The sequence below is a fragment of the Dreissena polymorpha genome, chromosome 5 (genome assembly GCF_020536995.1).
Source record: "Dreissena polymorpha isolate Duluth1 chromosome 5, UMN_Dpol_1.0, whole genome shotgun sequence".
NCBI classification, from domain to species: domain Eukaryota; kingdom Metazoa; phylum Mollusca; class Bivalvia; order Myida; family Dreissenidae; genus Dreissena; species Dreissena polymorpha.
Genome location: NC_068359.1, coordinates 56,407,889 through 56,428,630, shown reverse-complemented (window position 1 = coordinate 56,428,630; position 20,742 = coordinate 56,407,889). Strand labels below are relative to the sequence as shown.

The 20,742-nt window shown below is 36.6% G+C and overlaps 1 protein-coding gene and 1 long non-coding RNA gene across 2 annotated transcripts; both read left to right on the top strand.

Annotated features, from left to right (window-relative positions):
* The first annotated feature begins 21 nt into the window (after positions 1-21).
* Positions 22-20,704, top strand: LOC127831043 (28S ribosomal protein S22, mitochondrial-like). The gene is made up of 8 exons (XM_052356030.1): positions 22-172; positions 3,727-3,893; positions 4,702-4,869; positions 6,572-6,724; positions 8,609-8,692; positions 13,935-14,080; positions 15,719-15,806; positions 17,581-20,704. The coding sequence occupies exons 1-8, from the start codon at positions 70-72 to the stop codon at positions 17,791-17,793; spliced, it is 1,122 nt and encodes a 373-aa protein (XP_052211990.1). The 5' UTR covers positions 22-69; the 3' UTR covers positions 17,794-20,704.
* Positions 14,173-15,708, top strand: LOC127831052 (uncharacterized). Its single transcript, XR_008026379.1, has 3 exons — positions 14,173-14,510; positions 14,726-15,267; positions 15,375-15,708. It is a non-coding gene; the product is annotated as an uncharacterized LOC127831052 (long non-coding RNA).
* Positions 20,705-20,742: the final 38 nt, after the last annotated feature.

The following is a 20,742-nucleotide window of genomic DNA, read 5'->3' as shown; positions in this document are numbered from 1 at the left end:
TTTTATATATTTGATTGTATTTTTGTATTATAACATTTATAGAAATACCATTTTCGTTCAAAATACAAAATGGCTGCCCTCAGCAGAAAAATATGTTTCTTGACAAAGTTAAATGGTCATTCGTCGTTGACATGTGATCGCTTAATCAGACGACTATCTTCGTCAGATAAAGGTTTAATACATAATGTATATGATTTTTTAAAATATTTATAAAGCGAAAGGGAAAAACAAAGATATATGCAAATAAATTATTTATTATTTATTTCGTTCCCCACCCACTCGGTTAAAATGAGGTTACATGCCACCTATATTATATGTTATTAATTAGTTGAATTTATATCAGCTTTGTTATTGAACTGAAGACAGCCGTATTGGCCTGAGGCCGAAGGACAATACAGCTGTTTGAAGCACAATAACAAAGTTAATATGAATTCAACTAAATAATGACAATTTTATTAATTAACTTCATAATATTATTCACTGCAAGAAAAGCTTGAATTTCTCTTTCTAATTACAGGTTTTACAGGCTGATGTGTTATATTATTGATTTATCTGCGTTGCTGGAAAGGCAATTAATGGGATATTTTCAAATGCCGAGGCGGATAAAAGAGCGGACTATTCGTAATCGTGCTGAATTTATTCCGAGTGCAAAACTGTCAACTACATGGATGCCTGAGCGTTTAAATGTGGATTGAAAAAAAAGTTAACGATAGGTTTTATGAGCACGGCTTAAATCAATTGCATGCACAGCAAAACCGAAGATAGACAATATAATGATAACTATGAAAATTGCTGTAGCTAATAAAGGCATGAAACCAGTGCTTTCCACTGGATCTTTGTCAGGCGCCCCGGTGCTTATAGGGGTGGTTGGGACTGGTGTCCCCTCCGGACATTGATTTAAAAAAAAAATTACGTTTCAATTGTCATTCTGTGGTGCGTTATAACTCAAAGAAAAACAGCATCAAAAGACGTCATTTGGTGCACTATGACTCGTCAAGAAAATCCCCCATTCATTAAAAAATATATATTGTTTAATTGTTTTACACTTTCCCGCATAGATAGTAAAATCCTGACTCGAACAATTCCCCAATACATCCGTTTCAACCTGACTCTATTACTGTATACTTACTACTTTTTAAGTTTCTATTTATTACCCGATAATCCCGTTTATTAGGTTTTTATAAATCACTTTCTGGTAAATATTTACGATAAAAGCTCTCAATTATTTCTTTAACACAAACCTTGCCATTTTTCTCTAGTATCAAATAAATTTTAAGTGACTATTTATAGATTTGAGATATTGCCTCTGAACATGCGTCAATCCCCTGACGTGTTGTGTGCTTGTTAAAACGGTCAACTCATGCACGCTTTCTATGCAATTGATTTTTCATGTTAATAGACGAAGAAATCTCATCGGCCAATATTGATTTTCTAATACAGCAACGCTTCGCCTTTAGGCGGGCTTTAGTTGGGTAAAGCAACAAAGGATTTTAAATCGGCTTTCAAAATTTTCGGCGAAGTGGATATCACTTTGATCTTAAGCTGCAATAACTGTCAGAATACACTGATCGGAAAATTTCAGGCGCCCAGCGGACTCTGATTTCGAAATAAAAGCGCCCTCACTGAGGGACCGTTAAATTGCCTGTGGAAAGCACTGATGAAACAACTAATTGTTGTCGCGAGCCTTTCGGTAAACTGCAATGTTGCATTTTTTAAAGATTTAAACTTTTGCTCCAAAACTAAGCATACAACTTCAAAATGGCGTCCAAAATTGTTGAAATTTATATTCTCATATAAGGCCGAGTTTTTCCTGGTTTCTGATTGGCTGAATCTTGTATATGCGGACCTTTTCCCGTATTGGCCGTGTTTTTCCATATTGGCTGCCTTTTTCTTGTAGAAGACGAGTTTCGAGCTTTATTGGCGAGGCTCAACTTTTATGAGGCGAACAAATTGAACACATTCTTGTCGAATAAAATTAAGTTAATTAATAATTAATAATACGCTGCTAGTGTTTTTTCCACCATTTTGGGTAATGGGCTGGGGCACTTTAGATTTGAAGGAATAGCTTGGCATTGACGAGAATTTGGAAAATGGTGTTGTGTTTTGCTTTTAAGTACTTTTAATTGTTGTTCATCTAATTGCTTTCACTTAGCATGTTGATCCCTAGTATCGGCCCTCTTAATGAATACATACAAATTTAGGAAGTGAAAACAAATACAAAAACACGCATGTAAAGTGTCAAAGTAAATGTGTATTTTTGGACATAACGAAAACTGCAAATACTGGCTAGACTGAGCTTCCTGGCGTAATCTGTAACATGTACAATGTAATTCTGGCTAGACTGAGCTTCCTGACGTAATCTGTAACACGTACAATGTAATACTGGCTAGACTGAGCTTCCTGGCGTAATCTGTAACATGTACAATGTAATACTGGCTAGACTGAGCTTCCTGGCGTAATCTGTAACATGTACAATGGAATACTGGCTAGACTGAGCTTCCTGACGTAATCTGTAACATGTACAATGTAATACTGGCTAGACTGAGCTTCCTGGCGTAATCTGTAACATGTACAATGTTACTCTGCCCTTCTGATTGGTTGCTAAGGTTTGTTACTATGCGCATGTGATTGTTCTATAAATAGTATTTTAATGGAAAAAAAAGAAAGTTTTGCTCATGTTGTTCTTAAAATGTTTTACACATTTTTCAGGATTAAGCTGTATATAAAATATTTTATAAAGCTACTTATATACCATAAACAAACTCACTTAATTATGTGTTACGTAATTTAAAAATCATAGCATCACCCTGGAAAAGACATGACCTACTTTCCCATGAACAACGGAAATCATTAAAACACATTAACTTTCCAGTACGTCTTGATGATTTTTCGTTCAAGTCACAATACTATGAGGGATACCCATACTATGAAAAGGCGGAAGTTGACTCTACACATCACAGCGTTTCACCTAGAGTCAATTGAAGGCTAATTATAAAATAATAAAGCCTTGCGATGCGAAACAATTAAATAATTTGGAGAGTTCTGTTGTTGTAGTTATACTTTGTGACACTATGAGGATTGATTATATAAAGTATAAAACGAAAACAAAGACATCACTCATTGTATAAGCACGGATGTCCGAGTGGTTTAAGCGTTAGACTTTAACTTGCTGCATGGACAAGGGTTGGCACCAATCGACCGCCCCCAGTTTTAACCAGCGGTTTTTACCGGCTAAAACCGCCACGGTCAATACTCCTGAAGTGGTCATTACTGGTCAATACTGGTCGATTGAACTTTACCTCCAATTTTTATTAATATTCCATGCTTAATTAAACAATATTGATATTATAAATTAAACAGACATGTTGCCAATAATGTCTTAAGCTATTAATACCCACTATTGTAAACCTGTTCATGCAATTTGTAGGCCAATCTCTAAAAAATTTGCAAATTAGTCAAGGGTGGTCAATTGGATTTTTCTAGTCAATTGAACTTTTTTTAAATTCTAATAAATTATGAATGTTCCGATAATTCTTTGCTTGATTCAACAAGAACCTGTCAATTACTGTGTGTAAGTTGTTCCTCATGCCCACTGTCCCCACGCCCTTCTCACAGTCTTCTAACCTATACAGGTTGAGGCAACCAAAACTGATACCCTTACTTTAACGGCTGTACATATAAAACAATGTGACAATTTTCATAAAAAAAAATATTCTATGTTTCCAGTTCTGAAAGAACGTCCAGATTTGCTACATCTATTTCTAAAGCCAAAGGTAACAGCAATTCTTAAAAAATTGACTGGGAAAAATTCACAGAAAACCATGGAGCCAATGATAGCACGAAGAGCAGTTACATCAAAATATAAAATGTTAACAGACGAAGAACTTAAACAGGTAATGGTTGCTGTATTCACTTCTAATTACTTCTTCTTGACCTAAAATTAATTGCATATTAAAATCAAACTTTACAGGAATTCCCTTGCGTGACCCTACTACCAAGTTGTTCTGGTCCCTTTTAGAATAAAATAACTGCAGGAAGTATTGTGCACACACAGAGACACCATGCATGTATATGCTTCGAAAAATCAATTTCAATCATATTTAAATTATGCAAAGAAGAAGAGGGGGTATATTGTTTTGTCTGTCGGTAGACCAGTTCGTTTCCGATCAATAACGCGTTAATGAATTGAAGGATTGGCTTGATACTTTACATGTACATTGACCTTGGAAGTAGATGACCCCTATTGAAATTGGGGTCACTAGGTCAAAGGTCACTGTCACAATATGTGGGAAAATCACTTTTGTCCGTCTGTCTGTCTGTCACACTTTTTTGAAAAATGCTCATAACTTCTATGTCACTTTAGATGTAACCTTCATATTGATATGCATGTGTATATGGTGAGCAGCCTAGGGTATTTTTAACCCTTTCCCACTCAGAAGAAAAGTAATGATGGCTATGGGCAAAAAGCATAAAACCAGAACAGCCTGCGAGTAACTTGAAGTCTATTCATGTTTTATGTTGTTTGCTGATCATCAGTAAGGTTTGGAACTGAAGCCTTCAAAACTTGAATCTAGTTAGAAAGGTCTAAAATTGAATATAACTTTCTAAGGTACTACAAATGCGTGAAAATGCATATCGGTATCTAAGTGGTAAAAGGTTAAATCACACCCCGGCAATCTTTTTCTTTTCCTTCCTGCTCAGGAAATGGAGAGAGCACGGCAGGTTGAGAAGACGAGGTTACAGATGCCCCCCTACATGAATGCCCGTCGCTGGAACAACAGACCTTTGAGTTGCGATCCTGACATAGCCCCTGTGTTGACCTCCAAATACATCTTTGTAGACATATCAGAGGCTTCTAAGCGAATACCGGTATCAAAATTCAGTCTTTGGTGAAAAAGTGATTTTTTTTTTAAATAGCGCAAAATCAGGAAATAGGGGAAATTCCGAAAATGAAACACTAGTAATACGATTAGAAATAAAAGTACTCAAATTGTTTATCAGTGCATTTTTAACTGCATTTTTAGCTCGATTATTATATATGAAATATATACAGTGAAGCTATCCTACTCACCCCGGCGTCGGCGTTAGCGTGCAAATGTTAAAGTTTTCGTACTACCCCAATTATTTTCATTGTCCCTTGACATATTGCTTTCATATTTTGCATACTTGTTTACCAACATGACCCCAACCTATGAATAAGAGCAGACAACTTTATCAAGCATTTTGTCATAATTATCATATGACCCCTTTTCCACTTAGAATATGGAGCAAATGTTAAAGTTTTCGTACTACCCCATTAATTTTCATTATCCCTTGACATATTGCTTTCATATTTTGCATACTTGTTTAGCAACATCACCCCAACCTATAAACAAGAGCAGACAACTCTATCAAGCATTTTGTCATAATTATTGCCCCTTTTATACTTAGAATATGCATATTATTGATAAATCTATGTTAAAGTTTGCAAACTACCCCAAATATTAACTATATTCTTTTTACATATTGCTTTTATATGTTGCATACTGTCTTGTTTACCAACATGACCCCAACCTATAAACAAGAGCAGACCACTGTATCAAGCATTTTGACATAATAATGGCCCCTTTTACACTTAGATAATAGAACATTTTGCTTAAATTGCCATAACTTCTTTATTTATGATCACATTTTATTATTACTTTGACAAAACAACACTTACCTGAATACCACAATGGATTCCACCCAAACAATACCCCACGCCCCTACCCAGAATCCCCCCCATTTTTTTTTTAAACATCATCTAATAAATTACCACACCCCACATTATACCCCCCTCTCAACCCCCCATCCCCTACCCACCACTACCACCCCATTTTTTTAAACATCATCTAATAAATTACCATACCCCACATTATACCCCCCTCTCACCCTCAACCCCCCCCCTACCCCCCCCCCCAATTTTTTTTAATTTTTTAAAGATCGTCTAATAAATGACCACACCCCACATAATACCCCCTCTCACCCCCCCCCCCCCAAAAAAATTTTTTTTTTGCTTTTTAATTTTTTAAAGATCGTCTAATAAATTATTGAATGGCTTACGTTATACTGTCAAGCACTCGGAATAGTCGAGCCCGCTGTCCCCTGACTGCCTTTGTTTAATTCAAAATGTAAAATGCTATGGATAATATCGCTGTATAATAAACTGAATAAACCAATTATTGAATGTATTGGTAAAGTTTGACATCTTTGACACCTTTTAAGGTAAATTTTGTAAGATTTTTTGGGAAAAAAAGTTTTTTTGAATTGTTTTACAGCCTATAAGAGGCTATTATTTTGGGTTAATCAAAATCACTGCCATAATACAGTATTTTGTACAGTGCATGGTGCTAGTTGGTTTCAAACTAAATATTTGTTTTGATTTTGTGTACTTTTGATAGCTGATGAAAACTCAATGGAATATTTCACACGATACGAGCCCAGAAGACAGAAAAGAAAAATTCTGTTCATTGTACATTAAATGTTCATTCAAAATAGTTTTAACACTGTGTATGCTGGTGTTATAACTGATCCTTTTTTGGCAAATTTACAGGTAAACCATGCGAGAACAGTTTTGTGTCGACATAAAAACGGTGTCCTTCAGCACGCGGATGTTGAGACGCATGACCGAATTGTGAGGACGTACTTACCTGTCCCTGGGCAAGAAGTACTGACCCCCCCGCTGTTTGAAGAAGACAGATTGAAGGTAGCACACAAGTGACACTCGCTCTGTAAAAACAGGGTTCAATTATTGTGCGAAAGTTGACTGACCAATCGGGGATGCCGGACCAATCAGGGATGACGCTTTATGCACATGCATTAAGCCCTGAATTTACAGAACGCAGCTCATTTAAATGCAGATGTCTAGCCTTCTAGTACTGCACCATAACATGAATTATCTGAGTTGTCTACCGAAATAACTAAATGTTAAAGTAAAAATATTAATATGAGGAAAAGCACCTAAGGCTGTTATTTATCCCATAATTCTGCAGTTAATGAATTTTCATTTGTATGTCCCCAACCACTATAGTGGGGGACATATTGTTTTTGCCCTGTCTGTTGGTTGGTTGTTGTCCCCCACTACAATAGTGGGGGACATATTGTTTTTGCCCTGTCTGCTGGTTGGTTGGTTTGTTTGGGCAAACTTTAACATTTGCCATAACTTTTGCAATATTGAAGATAGCAACTTCATATTTGGCATGCATGTGTATTTCATGGAGCTGCACATTTTTAGTGGTGAATAGTCAAGGTCACCCTTCAAGGTCAAAGGTCAAATATATGGGTCAAAATCGCTCATTTAATGTACACTTTTGCAATATTGAATAAAGCAACTTGATATTTGGCATGCATGTGTATCTCATTGAGCTGCACATTTTGAGTGGTGAAAGGTCAAGGTCATTCTTCAAGGTCAAAGGTCAAATATATAGGGACATAGTGTTTCACAAACATATCGCTTGTTTTTAAAGTCGGGAAAATTACTACCGGCAAGTCATTGGGAGAAATATCCTTAAACATGTCTTGGTCCCTAAACTAGCAATCTCTGTGCACACTGCATGCTGCTTTTGTCACAGTTGTTGTTGCTACAGTTAGTACGCCCATCTTCGAAGAAGAATGGTTATTTTTTTCGCTCTATGTCGGTCGGTCTGTCTGTTTGTTGGTAGACCAGTTCGCTTCCAATCAATATCTCGTCAACAAATTGACTGATTGGCTTGATACTTCACATCTGCATTGGCCTTAGACAGTTAATGACCTTTATTGAAATTGGGGTCACTAGGTCAAAGGTCATGGTCACTCGCACACTTAAAGTGAAAATTGTTTCCGATCAATAACTCGTCAACAAATTGACCAATCGGCTTTAAACTTTACATGTGCATTGGCCTTGGACAGTAGATTACCCCTATTAAAAATTGGGGTCACTAGGTCAAAGGTCATGGTCACTCGCACACTTAACGTGAAAATTGTTTCTGATCAATAACTCGTCAACAAATTGACCGATTGGCTTGATACTTCACATCTGCATTGGCCTTGGCCAGTAGATTACCCCTATTGAAATTGGGGGAACTAGGTCAACGGCCAAGGTCACTGTTACACACTAAGTGTGAAATTGTTTCCGATCAATAACTCATCAACTGATTCACCGATTTGCTTGATACTTCTCATCTGCATTGGCCTTGGGCAGTAGATGACCCCTATTGAAATTGGGGTCACTAGGTCAAAGGACATGGTCACTGGCACAATAAGTGGGTCAATAATTTCTGATCAATAACTTATGCATAACAAATGGACCGATTGGGATGATACTTCCCGTGTGAATTGGCCTATCAAATTGGGGTCACAAGGTCTAAGGTCACTGTCACAATAAGTGTAAAATTTGTCTCTGATCAATAACTCATCAACGCATTGACGGATTGGCTTGGCCCTTCACATATGCATTTTCCTTGGACAGTAGATGACCCCTATTGAATTTGGGGTCACTAGAACAAAGCTCTTTATTGGGGGCATATGTCTCTGACTGCGGAACTCGTGTTGTTGTTAACAGTTGTTGTTGTTGCTGCAGTTATTGTTGTTACAGTTGTTTTTGTTGTCACAGGAGCTGTTGACACCAGTATGGTACACATACCTGTTAGAGTACGCCTGCACCCAGCTGGAGCCAGACAACCCAGAATTCCTGAGGGTAAAATTGGCTTTTTTATGCCCCCCACCAGTATAGTGGGGGACATATTGTTTTTGCCCTGTCTGTTGGTTGGTTGGTTGGTTTGTTTGTTTGTTTGTTTGGTCCAACTTTAACATTTTGCCATAACTTTTGCAACATTGAAGATAGCAACTTCATACATGATTTGGTATGCATGTGTATCTCATGGAGCTGCACATTTTGGGTGGTGAAAGATCAAGGTCATCCTTCAAGGTCAAAGGTCAAATACTATGAAACCATTTATTTTCGTCGGCACAAAATTTCGCCCTTTTCATAAAAATGACTTTTTCGTCCGCTCTTAAATTCGTCCATTTCTGGTTTTGAAAAAAAAAACAACGTCCGATTTGTTTGTAATACATGTAATACGTTGTTGCGAAAACATCGTGCTGGGGAAAGAGAGGTGACACTTGGTAGTCACTTGCAGGAGGTGGGCCTTGTTTGGCATATGCCAATTTACAAGTCTGTTATTTCAGGAGATAGTAACTGTCCCTTATTATTTTATGTCATTAACACGTTCTTTGTTATGATTAGCGGATAAGTGGGACTAAATAATCGTTAACGAGTGTTTTAAACAACGAAGCCAATTGCCAATTAGTCTTTTATAATTAGCGTAGCAAAGCGCAGAATATATTTCAGTCAGGTGTTGATCACACATCGTCATATTTTAATTGCGTTTAATAGTACATGTATTGTCTTTAATCCGGATTCGCCGCGTGTAGGCTGTATAATCTGCAACACCCCTGAAAAACACAATACACACAATGGGTAATAAAGTTGTTAACAATTAGCGCTAATCAACACTATTATACCTAAACGAAGTCGCCGCATTCGATACAGCCTTATTGCATTCGCGTTTTACAGGAAATGTCAGTTGTCAGTACACTGTATAATGAACACCCCTTTGTGTCAAAACCGGATTTAACTTGAGTGTGAATAGTCGACTGTTTCATGTTCTTTGTATCAATACCATCTGTGTATCTGTATTATAAGTATACCAGTCAACAAACAAGGTGCGCACTTCCGCATATGGGTATTCGGACGTTGAAAAAATTGACCTACGGCTAAGCGTTCATGCCGATGAACGCATTAAGCAATACAAATGTATAACTCTTTTTTTTTCACTATTTCTTTATTTGCAAAAAATACTAGTGGCTTCTAACTTACCTTGCAATCTTTTTTTCTCGCATTTTGCGAGTGTGCGAGTGTTAATTTCGAGCCCTGTGTATATGCGTGGATTACGCTGGATTTAAAAGCCATATGCCTACGGTAATTCAGTTTTATTTGTTTCAAATATGGGACATGATTGTTCGTTAGGTCTTGAATTTGTCCATCGGTCGAAGGACGAAAAAAGCACAAATTAATGTCGGACGAATAATGATGGTTTCACAGTATATAGCTTCAAAGCGGAGCAGATGGGGACATAGTGTTTCTGACAAACATGTATCTTGTATTAAAATTGTGCCTGCAGGGAAAATGTCCTTTTGTTATTTAGTGTTTTGTTGCTTCAAATTTAGGCCAGAAAAGTGCAAATTATTGTTTATTCATTAAGGGCAGAACATTTAATTCTAGTGTTCAGCCAAGATTCATTTGCATGAAATGAAAAATTTGAACCAGTCATCTGGTTTGTGGTTCAAAGTTTTGCTGAAATTCATAAAAATTGTTCTCCATTGGTTACCTGGTATTGCTTTTTTGGTTTCAAGACAAGTGCTGCTATGGCAAGCGGTTCGACGCATAATCCCAAGAAACTAGGGTTCTCAGAATGAGAACCTAGGATCTCGCCTGAAGATTGCACATGGCTTCCAGAACCCAAGTTTTTATTTGATATCCTAGGTTTTCATGAGAACCTATATTCTCATGAGAAACTAGGTTTTTCATGAGAACCTAGGTTCTCATTTGAAAACCAAGGTTCTGGTAAGAACCTAGGTTCTCAAAATGAGAACCTAGGTTCTCATGAAAAGCCTAGTTTCTTGGGATAATGCGTCAAACTGCTTGCCATAATCCGTGGTTTTCATTTGGGAACCATAATTTCTCATGAGAACCTAGGTTTCCAGAATTACGCGTCGGACAGCGTAAACTTGCTCGTTTGGAATACGGGACACATATTATTTAGGGCGCAGGATCAATGGGATTCACATATGATTACACACGGGCTGGACAGAATGAAAACATGCCGTTAAGAACTTAATTTTTGCAGATATCTCAAGTCATTAAAATATGTTTGCAAAGTCTTAATTGCATAAGTTTTTCTTGCAGTGTGGGCTGATATCTTAAGATTGAATAATACAAAAACACAGTAGTTTGAGGCACGAACAAGGGAACTGAATATCTGAAACTCATTTAATGCTGTAACAATGTATTATGTAATGATTGATCTGAATTTGTTTCAATTTTTTTTCTCAAATAATATTTAAAATTAAAGATGTATTTCAGAAACAGTTCAATTTTTAGCTCATCTATTTTTTGAAAAAAAATTATGAGCTTTTGTCATCACCTTGGCGTCGGCGTCGGCGTTGGCGTCGGTGTCCGGTTAAGTTTTGCGTTTAGGTCCACTTTACTCAGAAAGTATCAATGCTATTGCATTCAAACTTGGTACACTTACTAACTATCATGAGAGGACTGGGCAGGCAAAGTTAGATAACTCTGGCGTGCATTTTGACAGAATTATGTGCCCTTTTTATACTTAGAAAATTGAACATTTTGGTTAAGTTTTGCGTTTAGGTCCACTTTTCTCAGAAAGTATCAATGCTATTGCATTCAAACTTGGTACACTTACTTACTATCATGAGGGGACTGGGCAGGCAAAGTTAGATAACTCTGGCGTGCAGTTTGACAGAATTATGTGCCCTTTTTATACTTAGAAAATTTAAAAATTTGGTTAAGTTTTGTGTTTAGGTCCATTTTATTCCGTAAGTATCAAAGCTATTGCTTTCATACTTGCAACACTTACTAACTATCATAAGGGGACTGTGCAGGCAAAGTAATGTAACTCTGACTGGCATTTGGACAGAATTATGTGCCCTTTTTATACTGTGAAAATTGAAAATTTGGTTAAGTTTTGTGTTTAGGTCCACTTTATTCCTACAGTATCAAAGCTATTGCTTTCATACTTGCAACACTTATTAACTATCATAAGGGGACTGTGCAGGAAAAGTTATGTAACTCTGACTGGCATTTGGACGGAATTATGGGCCCTTTATACTTAGAAAATTGAAAATTTGGTTAAGTTTTGTGTTTTGGTCCACTTTACCCCCAAAGTATCATAGATATTGCTTTCATACTTGGAACACTCGCAAACTATCATAAGGGTACAGTAAAAGGACAAGTTGCATAACAGTGGTTGTCATTTTTACGGAATTATGGCCCTTTTTGTACCTTGTAACTTTTAATATATGGTTAAATTTTGTGTTTCGATCCACTTTACTTCTTAAGTATCAAGGCTATTGCTTTCAAACTTCAAATACTTTCATGCTATCATGAGGTTACTGCACCTGGCAAGTTGAATTTTACCTTGACCTTTGAATGACCTTGACTCAAGGTCAAATTATTAAATTTTGCTAAAATTGCCATTACTTCTTTATTTATGATTAGATTTGATTGATACTTTGACAAAACTACTCTTACCTGACATACCACAATAGACTCCACCCAAATTATCCCCCGTGCCCTCCCCCACCCCCTCCACCCCCCCCCCCCCCCCCGAATCCCCCCCCCCCTAATTTTTTTTTTTTTTTTTTTTTTTTTTTAAGATCATCTCACAAATGACCACCACACCCTCACACTATACCCCACCCACCCCACCCCACCCCCCAATTTTTTTTTGGAAACGGTTAAAAAACACAAATATTTATTTTTATTATTTTATGTTTGAAATACCGTCCAACCATCGCACCAAAGAATCCCCCCCCCCCCCACTCCCCCCCCCTCCCCCCCACCCGAATCCCCCCCCCCAATTTTTTTTTTTTTTTTACGATCGTCTTGCAAATGACCACCACAATCTCACACTATACCCCCCCCCCCCCCCTACCCCCCCCCCCCCAATTTATTTTTTGTGGAAACGGTTAAAAAACACAAATATTTAATTTTATTAGTTTATGTTTGAAATACCGTCCAACCATCGCACAATCCCTCCCCCCCCACCCCCCCCCCCTGAATTTTTTTTGCATTTTTTTGGCATATTTGGAAGATAATGTAATAAATCTCCACACCCCCACACTAAACACCCCTCTTCACTCCACCCCTCCCTTCTTTGTGATTGAAAATGAGAGTCCCTTCACCTTTAAAAAGAAAAATAGATGAGCGGTCTGCACCTGCAAGGCGGTGCTCTTGTTTATTCATGTGTTCAGACCAATTTCTTTACTAATTTCATTCCTCAAGAACACCTGTGCACGAAAAACGTCGTGCATATGAACAAGAGGCAGTCACCGACTGCTTATGCCTGTTGTATTATCCCAAGAAACCCTGTTTTTTATGAGAACCTAGGTTTTCATTTGAAAACCTTAGTTTACACTAGAGAACCTAGGTTCCCATGAGAAACTAGGTTCTCATTCTGAGAAAATAGGTTCTCATTCTGAGAACTTAAGTTCTCGTTTGATATCCAAGGTTTTCACAAGAACCTAGGTTCTTGACAGCTTTTCGTGTCATTCTCTCGGATATTCTAAGTTTTCACGAGAACCCAAGATTTCATTTGGGAACCTTAGTTCTCATGAAAAGCCTAGTTTCTTTGGATTATGCGTCTAACCGCTTGCCATATGCTGCCCTGTTGTGTATTTTGGCTTCAAAATTGTTTTTGGAGCCTTGTTCTGGGGAAAGTTGGCTTAATGCACGTGCGCTAGGTGTCATCCCAGATAAGGATGTGCAGTCTCAATAAGCTCATCATTGACAGGACTGGCTGCTTTTAGTATATTATTCCTTGTAAGAGATTCTCTTCTAAGCAAAAATCAAGTTGAATCCTTTACCACTTAGCTATGTATTTGGATGCATTTGTAGCCCCTTGAAAGTTACATTTAATTAAATACCTGTCTTACTAAATTCAAGTCTTGTTTTATTCATTTCCAACCCTTAATTACTGATGAGCAGCAAACAGCATTAAACCTGAACAGACTGCCATTTTCACTTTGCTTCTTATAGGGGGGATTTAGCGAACTGCTCAATGTAATCTCGCCACCTATCACACATGCAATGAGCCCAATTTTCCGAGAACGATGCTCATTTTGGCTTGTTGCAGGTGACACACACTATCTACGAGCACATTGCCAAAGAGGGGCACTTCCACCACCTGGAGGCAACCCGCTTCTTTGGTCCGATGGCCTTCCATTTGGCTGTGATAGACAAGCTCGAGAGTCTGATCATATTCTACATAGAGTCTGATAGGTGAGATGTGCTAAGAATAAAGAGGATATTTGTTGGATTCGAGGTGAGATGTGCTAAGAATAAAGAGGATATTTGTTGGATTCGAGGTGAGATGTGCTAAGAATATAGAGGATATTTGTTGGATTCGAGGTGAGATGTGCTAAGAATATAGAGGATATTTGTTGGATTCGAGGTGAGATGTGCTAAGAATATAGAGGATATTTGTTGGATTCGAGGTGAGATGTGCTAAGAATATAGAGGATATTTGTTGGATTCGAGGTGAGATGTGCTAAGAATATAGAGGATATTTGTTGGATTCGAGGTGAGATGTGCTAAGAATATAGAGGATATTTGTTGGATTCGAGGTGAGATGTGCTAAGAATATAGAGGATATTTGTTGGATTCGAGGTGAGATGTGCTAAGAATATAGAGGATATTTGTTGGATTCGAGGTGAGATGTGCTAAGAATAAAGAGAATATTTGTTGGATTCGAGGTGAGATGTGCTAAGAATAAAGAGGATATTTGTTGGATTCGAGGTGAGATGTGCTAAGAATAAAGAGGATATTTGTTGGATTCGAGGTGAGATGTGCTAAGAATAAAGAGGATATTTGTTGGATTCGAGGTGAGATGTGCTAAGAATAAAGAGGATATTTGTTGGATTCGAGGTGAGATGTGCTAAGAATATAGAGGATATTTGTTGGATTCGAGGTGAGATGTGCTAAGAATATAGAGGATATTTGTTGGATTCGAGGTGAGATGTGCTAAGAATATAGAGGATATTTGTTGGATTTGGTGGATTATCGATTTTAATTCAGTAGTGATCATGGAAAATATATATTTTCTGTGATCACGAGTGAATTCAAATAGATATTTTACTGAATCCAACAAATTTTCTTTTTATTTTAAGTTTGTTTTAACAGTTGATATACATAAAGAGTTTAACTAAAGAATTAAGCTGGGATAATGATGTCATTTCGTAAATAAAATGACGTCATTTCAGAGTAAACAGTGAAAATTATTGATAATTTTCACTGATAATTTTCACTGTTTGAAACAGTGAAATTATCATTTTTAATTCACTGATTTTTCTCTATAAACCACCGGGAAGCATAAAATAAAGTGTTGGTTATATGAGCCGTGTTGTGGGAAAACTGGGTCTTAATTGGATACCTGAGTGTCTGATCATATACTGCATTGAGTCTGATAGGTGAGATGTGCTTAGAATAGTGTTGGTTATATGAGCCGTGTTTAGGGAAAACTGGATCTTAATTGGATACCTGAGTGTCTGATCATATACTGCATTGAGTCTGATAGGTGAGATGTGCTTAGAATAGTGTTGGTTATATGAGCTGAGTTGTGGGAAAACTGGATCTTAATTGCATATTTGATTGTCTGATCATATACTACAAAGAGTCTGATAGGTGAGATGTGCTAAGAATAGTGTTGATTATATGAGCTGTGTTGTGGGAAAACTGGGTCTTAATTGGATATTTGATCAGAAGTGACTAAGAAGAAACGTGTAAAGTTTTTTACCTGATTAGCCTGTGCGGATAAAGGTGTTGTCCTGAAGCATATTAATAAAAAAAATGCTTTTCTCACAAAATTGACTGTTTGTTAGTACTCATATTTGAGTGCATGTTTTCCTGTTGGTTGTTCAGGTTGTCTGATGCCAAGGATGTTATCTTGCTGGGACAGATTGTGAATGATGAGCCAGAGACGGAGGGCAGTGTCTTCACTATTGTGCAGGTGGGAAAAAATGAATTCTTGTGCACCCATCCTAATATCTGGATGTTGGTCTGAAAATTGTTCTCCTAAATATAATTTGTCCATTCCCTGATGGATTTTAAAATGAAAATGCACAAATGTTAACCATCATCAGATAATGTGTTGTGTGTACCCTCAGTCTCCTTACCTAAAAAATTAAGGTCAAAGCTTTAGTTTTTAAATAAAACAGCTTGACAAATCCTGTGTTTAATAGCCATAAATTTTCCATATATTGATGGATTTTAAAATTAATTTGGTACAAATATTTGCTATCATTAAAATATAATTATGTTGCATATACCACCAATTGCCTTACCTCAAAGTTCAAGGTCACATTTAGAAGTCAAAGGTGATTTTTCGCTTTAAAAAAGCTTCATGTTCCTGACATAGCCAGTGTTTTGCCACATATTGATTTATTGTCCCCTACCGGTTTCAACGGAGGGGACTCATGGTTTTCACTCTGTGTCTGTCTGTCTCACTTTTCTGGATCCTGCAATAACTGTAAAGGTTCTTAATATTTTTTCATGAAACTTGAAATATGGATAGATGGCAATATGGACATTATGCACACCATTTCATTTGTTCCTACCTCTAAAATTCTGGTTGCTATGGCAACAAATAGACTAAAATACTGCTGAAAATGGTGGTTTTCTGGATCCTGCAATAACTTAAAAAGTTCTTCATATTTTTTCATGAAACTTGAAACATGTATAGATGGCAATATGGACATTATGCACGTTATTTCTTTGTTCCTATATCAAAAATTCTGGTTGCTATGGCAACAAATAGACTAAAATACTGCTGAAAATGGTGGTTTTCTGGATCCTGCGATAAATTTAAAATTTCTTCATATTTTTTCATGAAACTTGAAACATGTACAGATTGCAATATGGACATTATACACGTCATTTCATTTTGTTCATACGTCAAAACTTTTGGTTGCTATGGCAACAAATAAGGGTAAGGGGCATATATTGCTTGTCAATAGTCTTGTTTTAAAATTATATTGAACACATTTTTAACAGACATCTGAAGCTTATAGCACCTGTCTACATTCCTCAAAGTTAAGGTCAAACTTAGGGATCATAGGTCAAATTTGAAAACTTTAAACTCAGCCCTAACTTTAACATATATTTGATTTTAAAATTTCAAATTTACTTTATCATAATATGATGTGTCATGTATAAAATGTGTCTTCCTACCTCAAATGTCAAGGTCACAAATGGGGAAGAGGTCAAATTTTGACAATATAAGTGCAATATGGGGTCATCTGTGTCTAAGGATGCATGTGTTGTTGATACTGTGAGAGGAGTTTCTAGTATGAATCCTATTCATATTATGAAGGCTATTTCCCAATGTGAAGATTTCTAATGTATTCTACCAAAATGAGAGTTTAATGTGATATTTTGTATGTGCGTAACATTTGAACCATATATCGGATACATAGATTTGCATGTAAATCTCCATGTTTTCCTATGGCTGCTTTTATTGTTCACTTCAGTCCACTTTCTGCACCATTTTAACTCTTTCAGTGCTGGAACCGAATTTTAAAGGCCTTTGCAAACAGTTTGGATCCAGATGAGACGCCACAGAAAGTGGCGTCTCATCAGGATCCAAACTGTTTGTTATTCTGATAGTATTCTTTGAAAAAATCAAACAAAATGCTAATTTTGAAATTCAGCTGACAACATTTTAGCAGACGACAAATTTCCCAGCATGCAAAGGGTTAATAACGAGCCTTTTCCCCGCATTTCAGATGTACGTGAAAGATCAAGTAGAAAAGGTGTACAATACTATTCAGACGCAGTCTCAGCAGGCAACAGTCGTCAAGAGCGAAAAAGATCAGCGCATTTTCCAGGAGAAAGTGCAGGGACTTGAGAAACTTCAGAATGTTTTGAAAACTTTCACGCGCAAACTTGCCAGTACAGGGATAGCCAGTACAGGGAACACAATAAGGAAACGTTCATGAAAATATGAGCCTCATGCAGTAATCCCATTTTTTCCAAAACGCCGCGCAAAAGTTCTATTTTTCATTGATGTGTGATTGTCACTTTTTCTGAAGAAATTGCATTAAATGAATATTTAACAAGCAAATTCGTTGAATTGATATCCCCCGCCAATATGCTTCTGGACACAAAAGTGTTATATTTGACACTCAAAAAAGCATTTTTTCAAGATACAAAGGGCCATAACTCCATTATATACAGATGGTGTATAATGCCATTTGGCATGCATCATCCTCTTATCCATATATATACTCATTGCTCCGGACACACGAAAAAAGCATTTTTTCAAGATACAAAGGGCTATAACTCCGTTTTTGACAGATGGTGTACAATGCCATTTGGCATGCATTATCCTCTTATCAATATATATACTCATACCAAGTGTCAATGAATTCCGCCTAAGCACTTTTAAGATATAGCTCCGGACGGCCGCACTGAAATATGGACGGAAAACGCCAAAACAATATCCCTCCGGCTATGGCAGGGGATAATTACATGAAGTATGCTGTTTGTTACAATAAAACTCCCCATGTTTGAAGTGTAGATGGTTTCTGATTGCCTTTCTGATCCCTCTGACTTTAGCAATTGGGACTTTACTGTATTTGTAAGGTTTAACAGTGTTCTCAAAAAAAGCTTCAAAGAAAAAAGCTTATTGGAGTGAATAGAAAAGTTGTTATTATTGTGTATGCTTTTCTCAAGTCAGTGTATGTACTGAAGTATCTTCCAATATATGTTGGAAGAAACTATTTACTTCTACACTTTGTCTGTTAATACATCCATCATTTCACAAAAACTGTTTTGTGACAAGCTTATTTTCAAACAAGCAAATTTGTTGAATACAAAATCTTTTGACAGACGGCCAGAGGAACAACGCCAGTTCTATATAACTCTGCCTTTGGCAGGGGTTAGTAAAAAAGAAAAAAGACATGCATATACTAGTAAATAAGTAATACTTATTAAATTGCTTACTGTAAATTATTATGTGAATTATAGACTAAAATGTTGTCAACAAAAGGGCAGACAAATGTGTATATATATATATGTTTATTTGTTTAAAATATGCACAATTCAATTAAAACAATCACAAAGAAACAAGAATTTCACAGATCAGTTCTAACAAATCAAAGAAATATACATGTACACTGTTATCAAAATGTACAGTGATGAAAAAAAACATCAGAAACAGTTTTTAGCTCGACTATTATATATTAAATATATATAGTGGATCTATTCTACTCACCCCGGCGTCAGCATTAGCGTCTGCGTTAGCATGTAAATGTTGAAGTTTTCGTACTACCCCAAATATTTTCTATGTCCCTTGACAAATTGCTTTTATATTTTGCATACTTATTTACCAACATGACCCAACCTATAAACAAGAGCAGACAACTCTGTCAAGCATTTTGTCATAATTATGGCCCCTTTTCCACTTAGAATACGCAGCAAATGTTAAAGTTTGCGTACTACCCCAACTATTTTCAATGTCCCTTAACATATTGCTTTCATATTTTGCATACTTGTTAACCATCATGACCCGAACCTATAAACAAGAGCAGACCACTGTATCAAGCATTTTGACATAATTATGGCCCCTTTTTACACATAGATAATTGAATATTTTGCTAAAATTGCAATAACTTTTTTATTTATGATCACATTTCATTTTTACTTTGACAAAACAACACTTACCTGAATACCACAATGGATTCCACCCAAACAATACCCCATGCCCCTACCCAGAATCCCTTCCCCCTCCCCTCCCACCTCCCCCCTCCACAATTTTTTTTCAAACATCAACTAATAAATTACCACACTCCACATTATACCCCCTCCCACCCCCCCTCCCAATTTTTTTTAAAACATCATCTTATAAATTACCACACCCCACATATACCCCCTCTCAACTCCCCTATCCCCCCCATAATTTTATTTTTTCCTTTTTTTATTTTTGAAAGATTGTCTAATAAATTATTGACTATGAACAATTTCCCAATAATGGCTTACGTTATACTGTAAAGCACTCGAATAGTCGAGCGCCCTGTCCTCTGACAGCTCTTGTTTATCACATGCTCAGTATTAAAAATGTTATCGCAATTATTCAAATCATTTTTCAATAACAGCAATAACGTCTTTAAAAGAAAAATACAATACATACTGTGAATAAAAGTTTATGAAAATCTCAAACTGATCTTGCTCTACCTGGTCACCTTTGAATGATGAAAATAAAACAAATTTGACCACTTACAAAAGGTTAAATTTAATCTCAGTACAAACCTTTTTTCTATATTAAAATTTTAACACTTTCCCACTCAGAAGCAAAGTGCAAATGGCTATGTGCAAACAGCATAAAACCAAAACAGCCTGCAAGAAACTTGCAGTCTGATCAGGATTATGCTGTTTGCTGCTCATCAGTATCTAAGGGTTGGAAATGAAGCCTTTAAAACTTGAATATAGTTTGAAAGGTCTTTAATTAAATGTAACTTTCTATGGGACCCCTAAATGCGTCAAAGTTCATTTCTAAGTAGTAAAGGTTAAATATGTTTCTAAGTGGTAAAGGGTTAAATACGTTTCTAAGTGGTAAAGCGTTAAAGAATGTAATACAAACAAGAGTATTGTCAAACATGACTTGTCTCCTCGCACTGCTTTGTCAGCTATTGTCAAGAGCTAATAACTCTTGAATGTATGGATCAATGGGGAAAAAGTGGCTTTCACGTCTATGATTGGACTTAATTGTGATGACATGTTTACGTTTAAATAGCTTGAGAAATGTGGAAGTAGTTAATATAAGTAGTTATCTCCACAAACAAATAACATTTAGTGCAGGCTAACCAACAGAGCGACTCCTATATAGTCCCATATAAAACTGCATTTAGCCCCATTGGTGCAAAAAGGTATCATGTGCCTTCTAATTT

Bases quoted from the DNA above. Each gene is read 5' to 3' on its own strand.
- LOC127831043 (XM_052356030.1), top strand. From the start codon at position 70: ATGGCTGCCCTCAGCAGAAAAATATGTTTCTTGACAAAGTTAAATGGT. The intron at 6,725-8,608 runs GTAGCACACAAG...TTGTTGTCACAG, and splicing joins TTGAAGAAGACAGATTGAAG to GAGCTGTTGACACCAGTATG. The intron at 8,693-13,934 runs GTAAAATTGGCT...GGCTTGTTGCAG, and splicing joins ACAACCCAGAATTCCTGAGG to GTGACACACACTATCTACGA.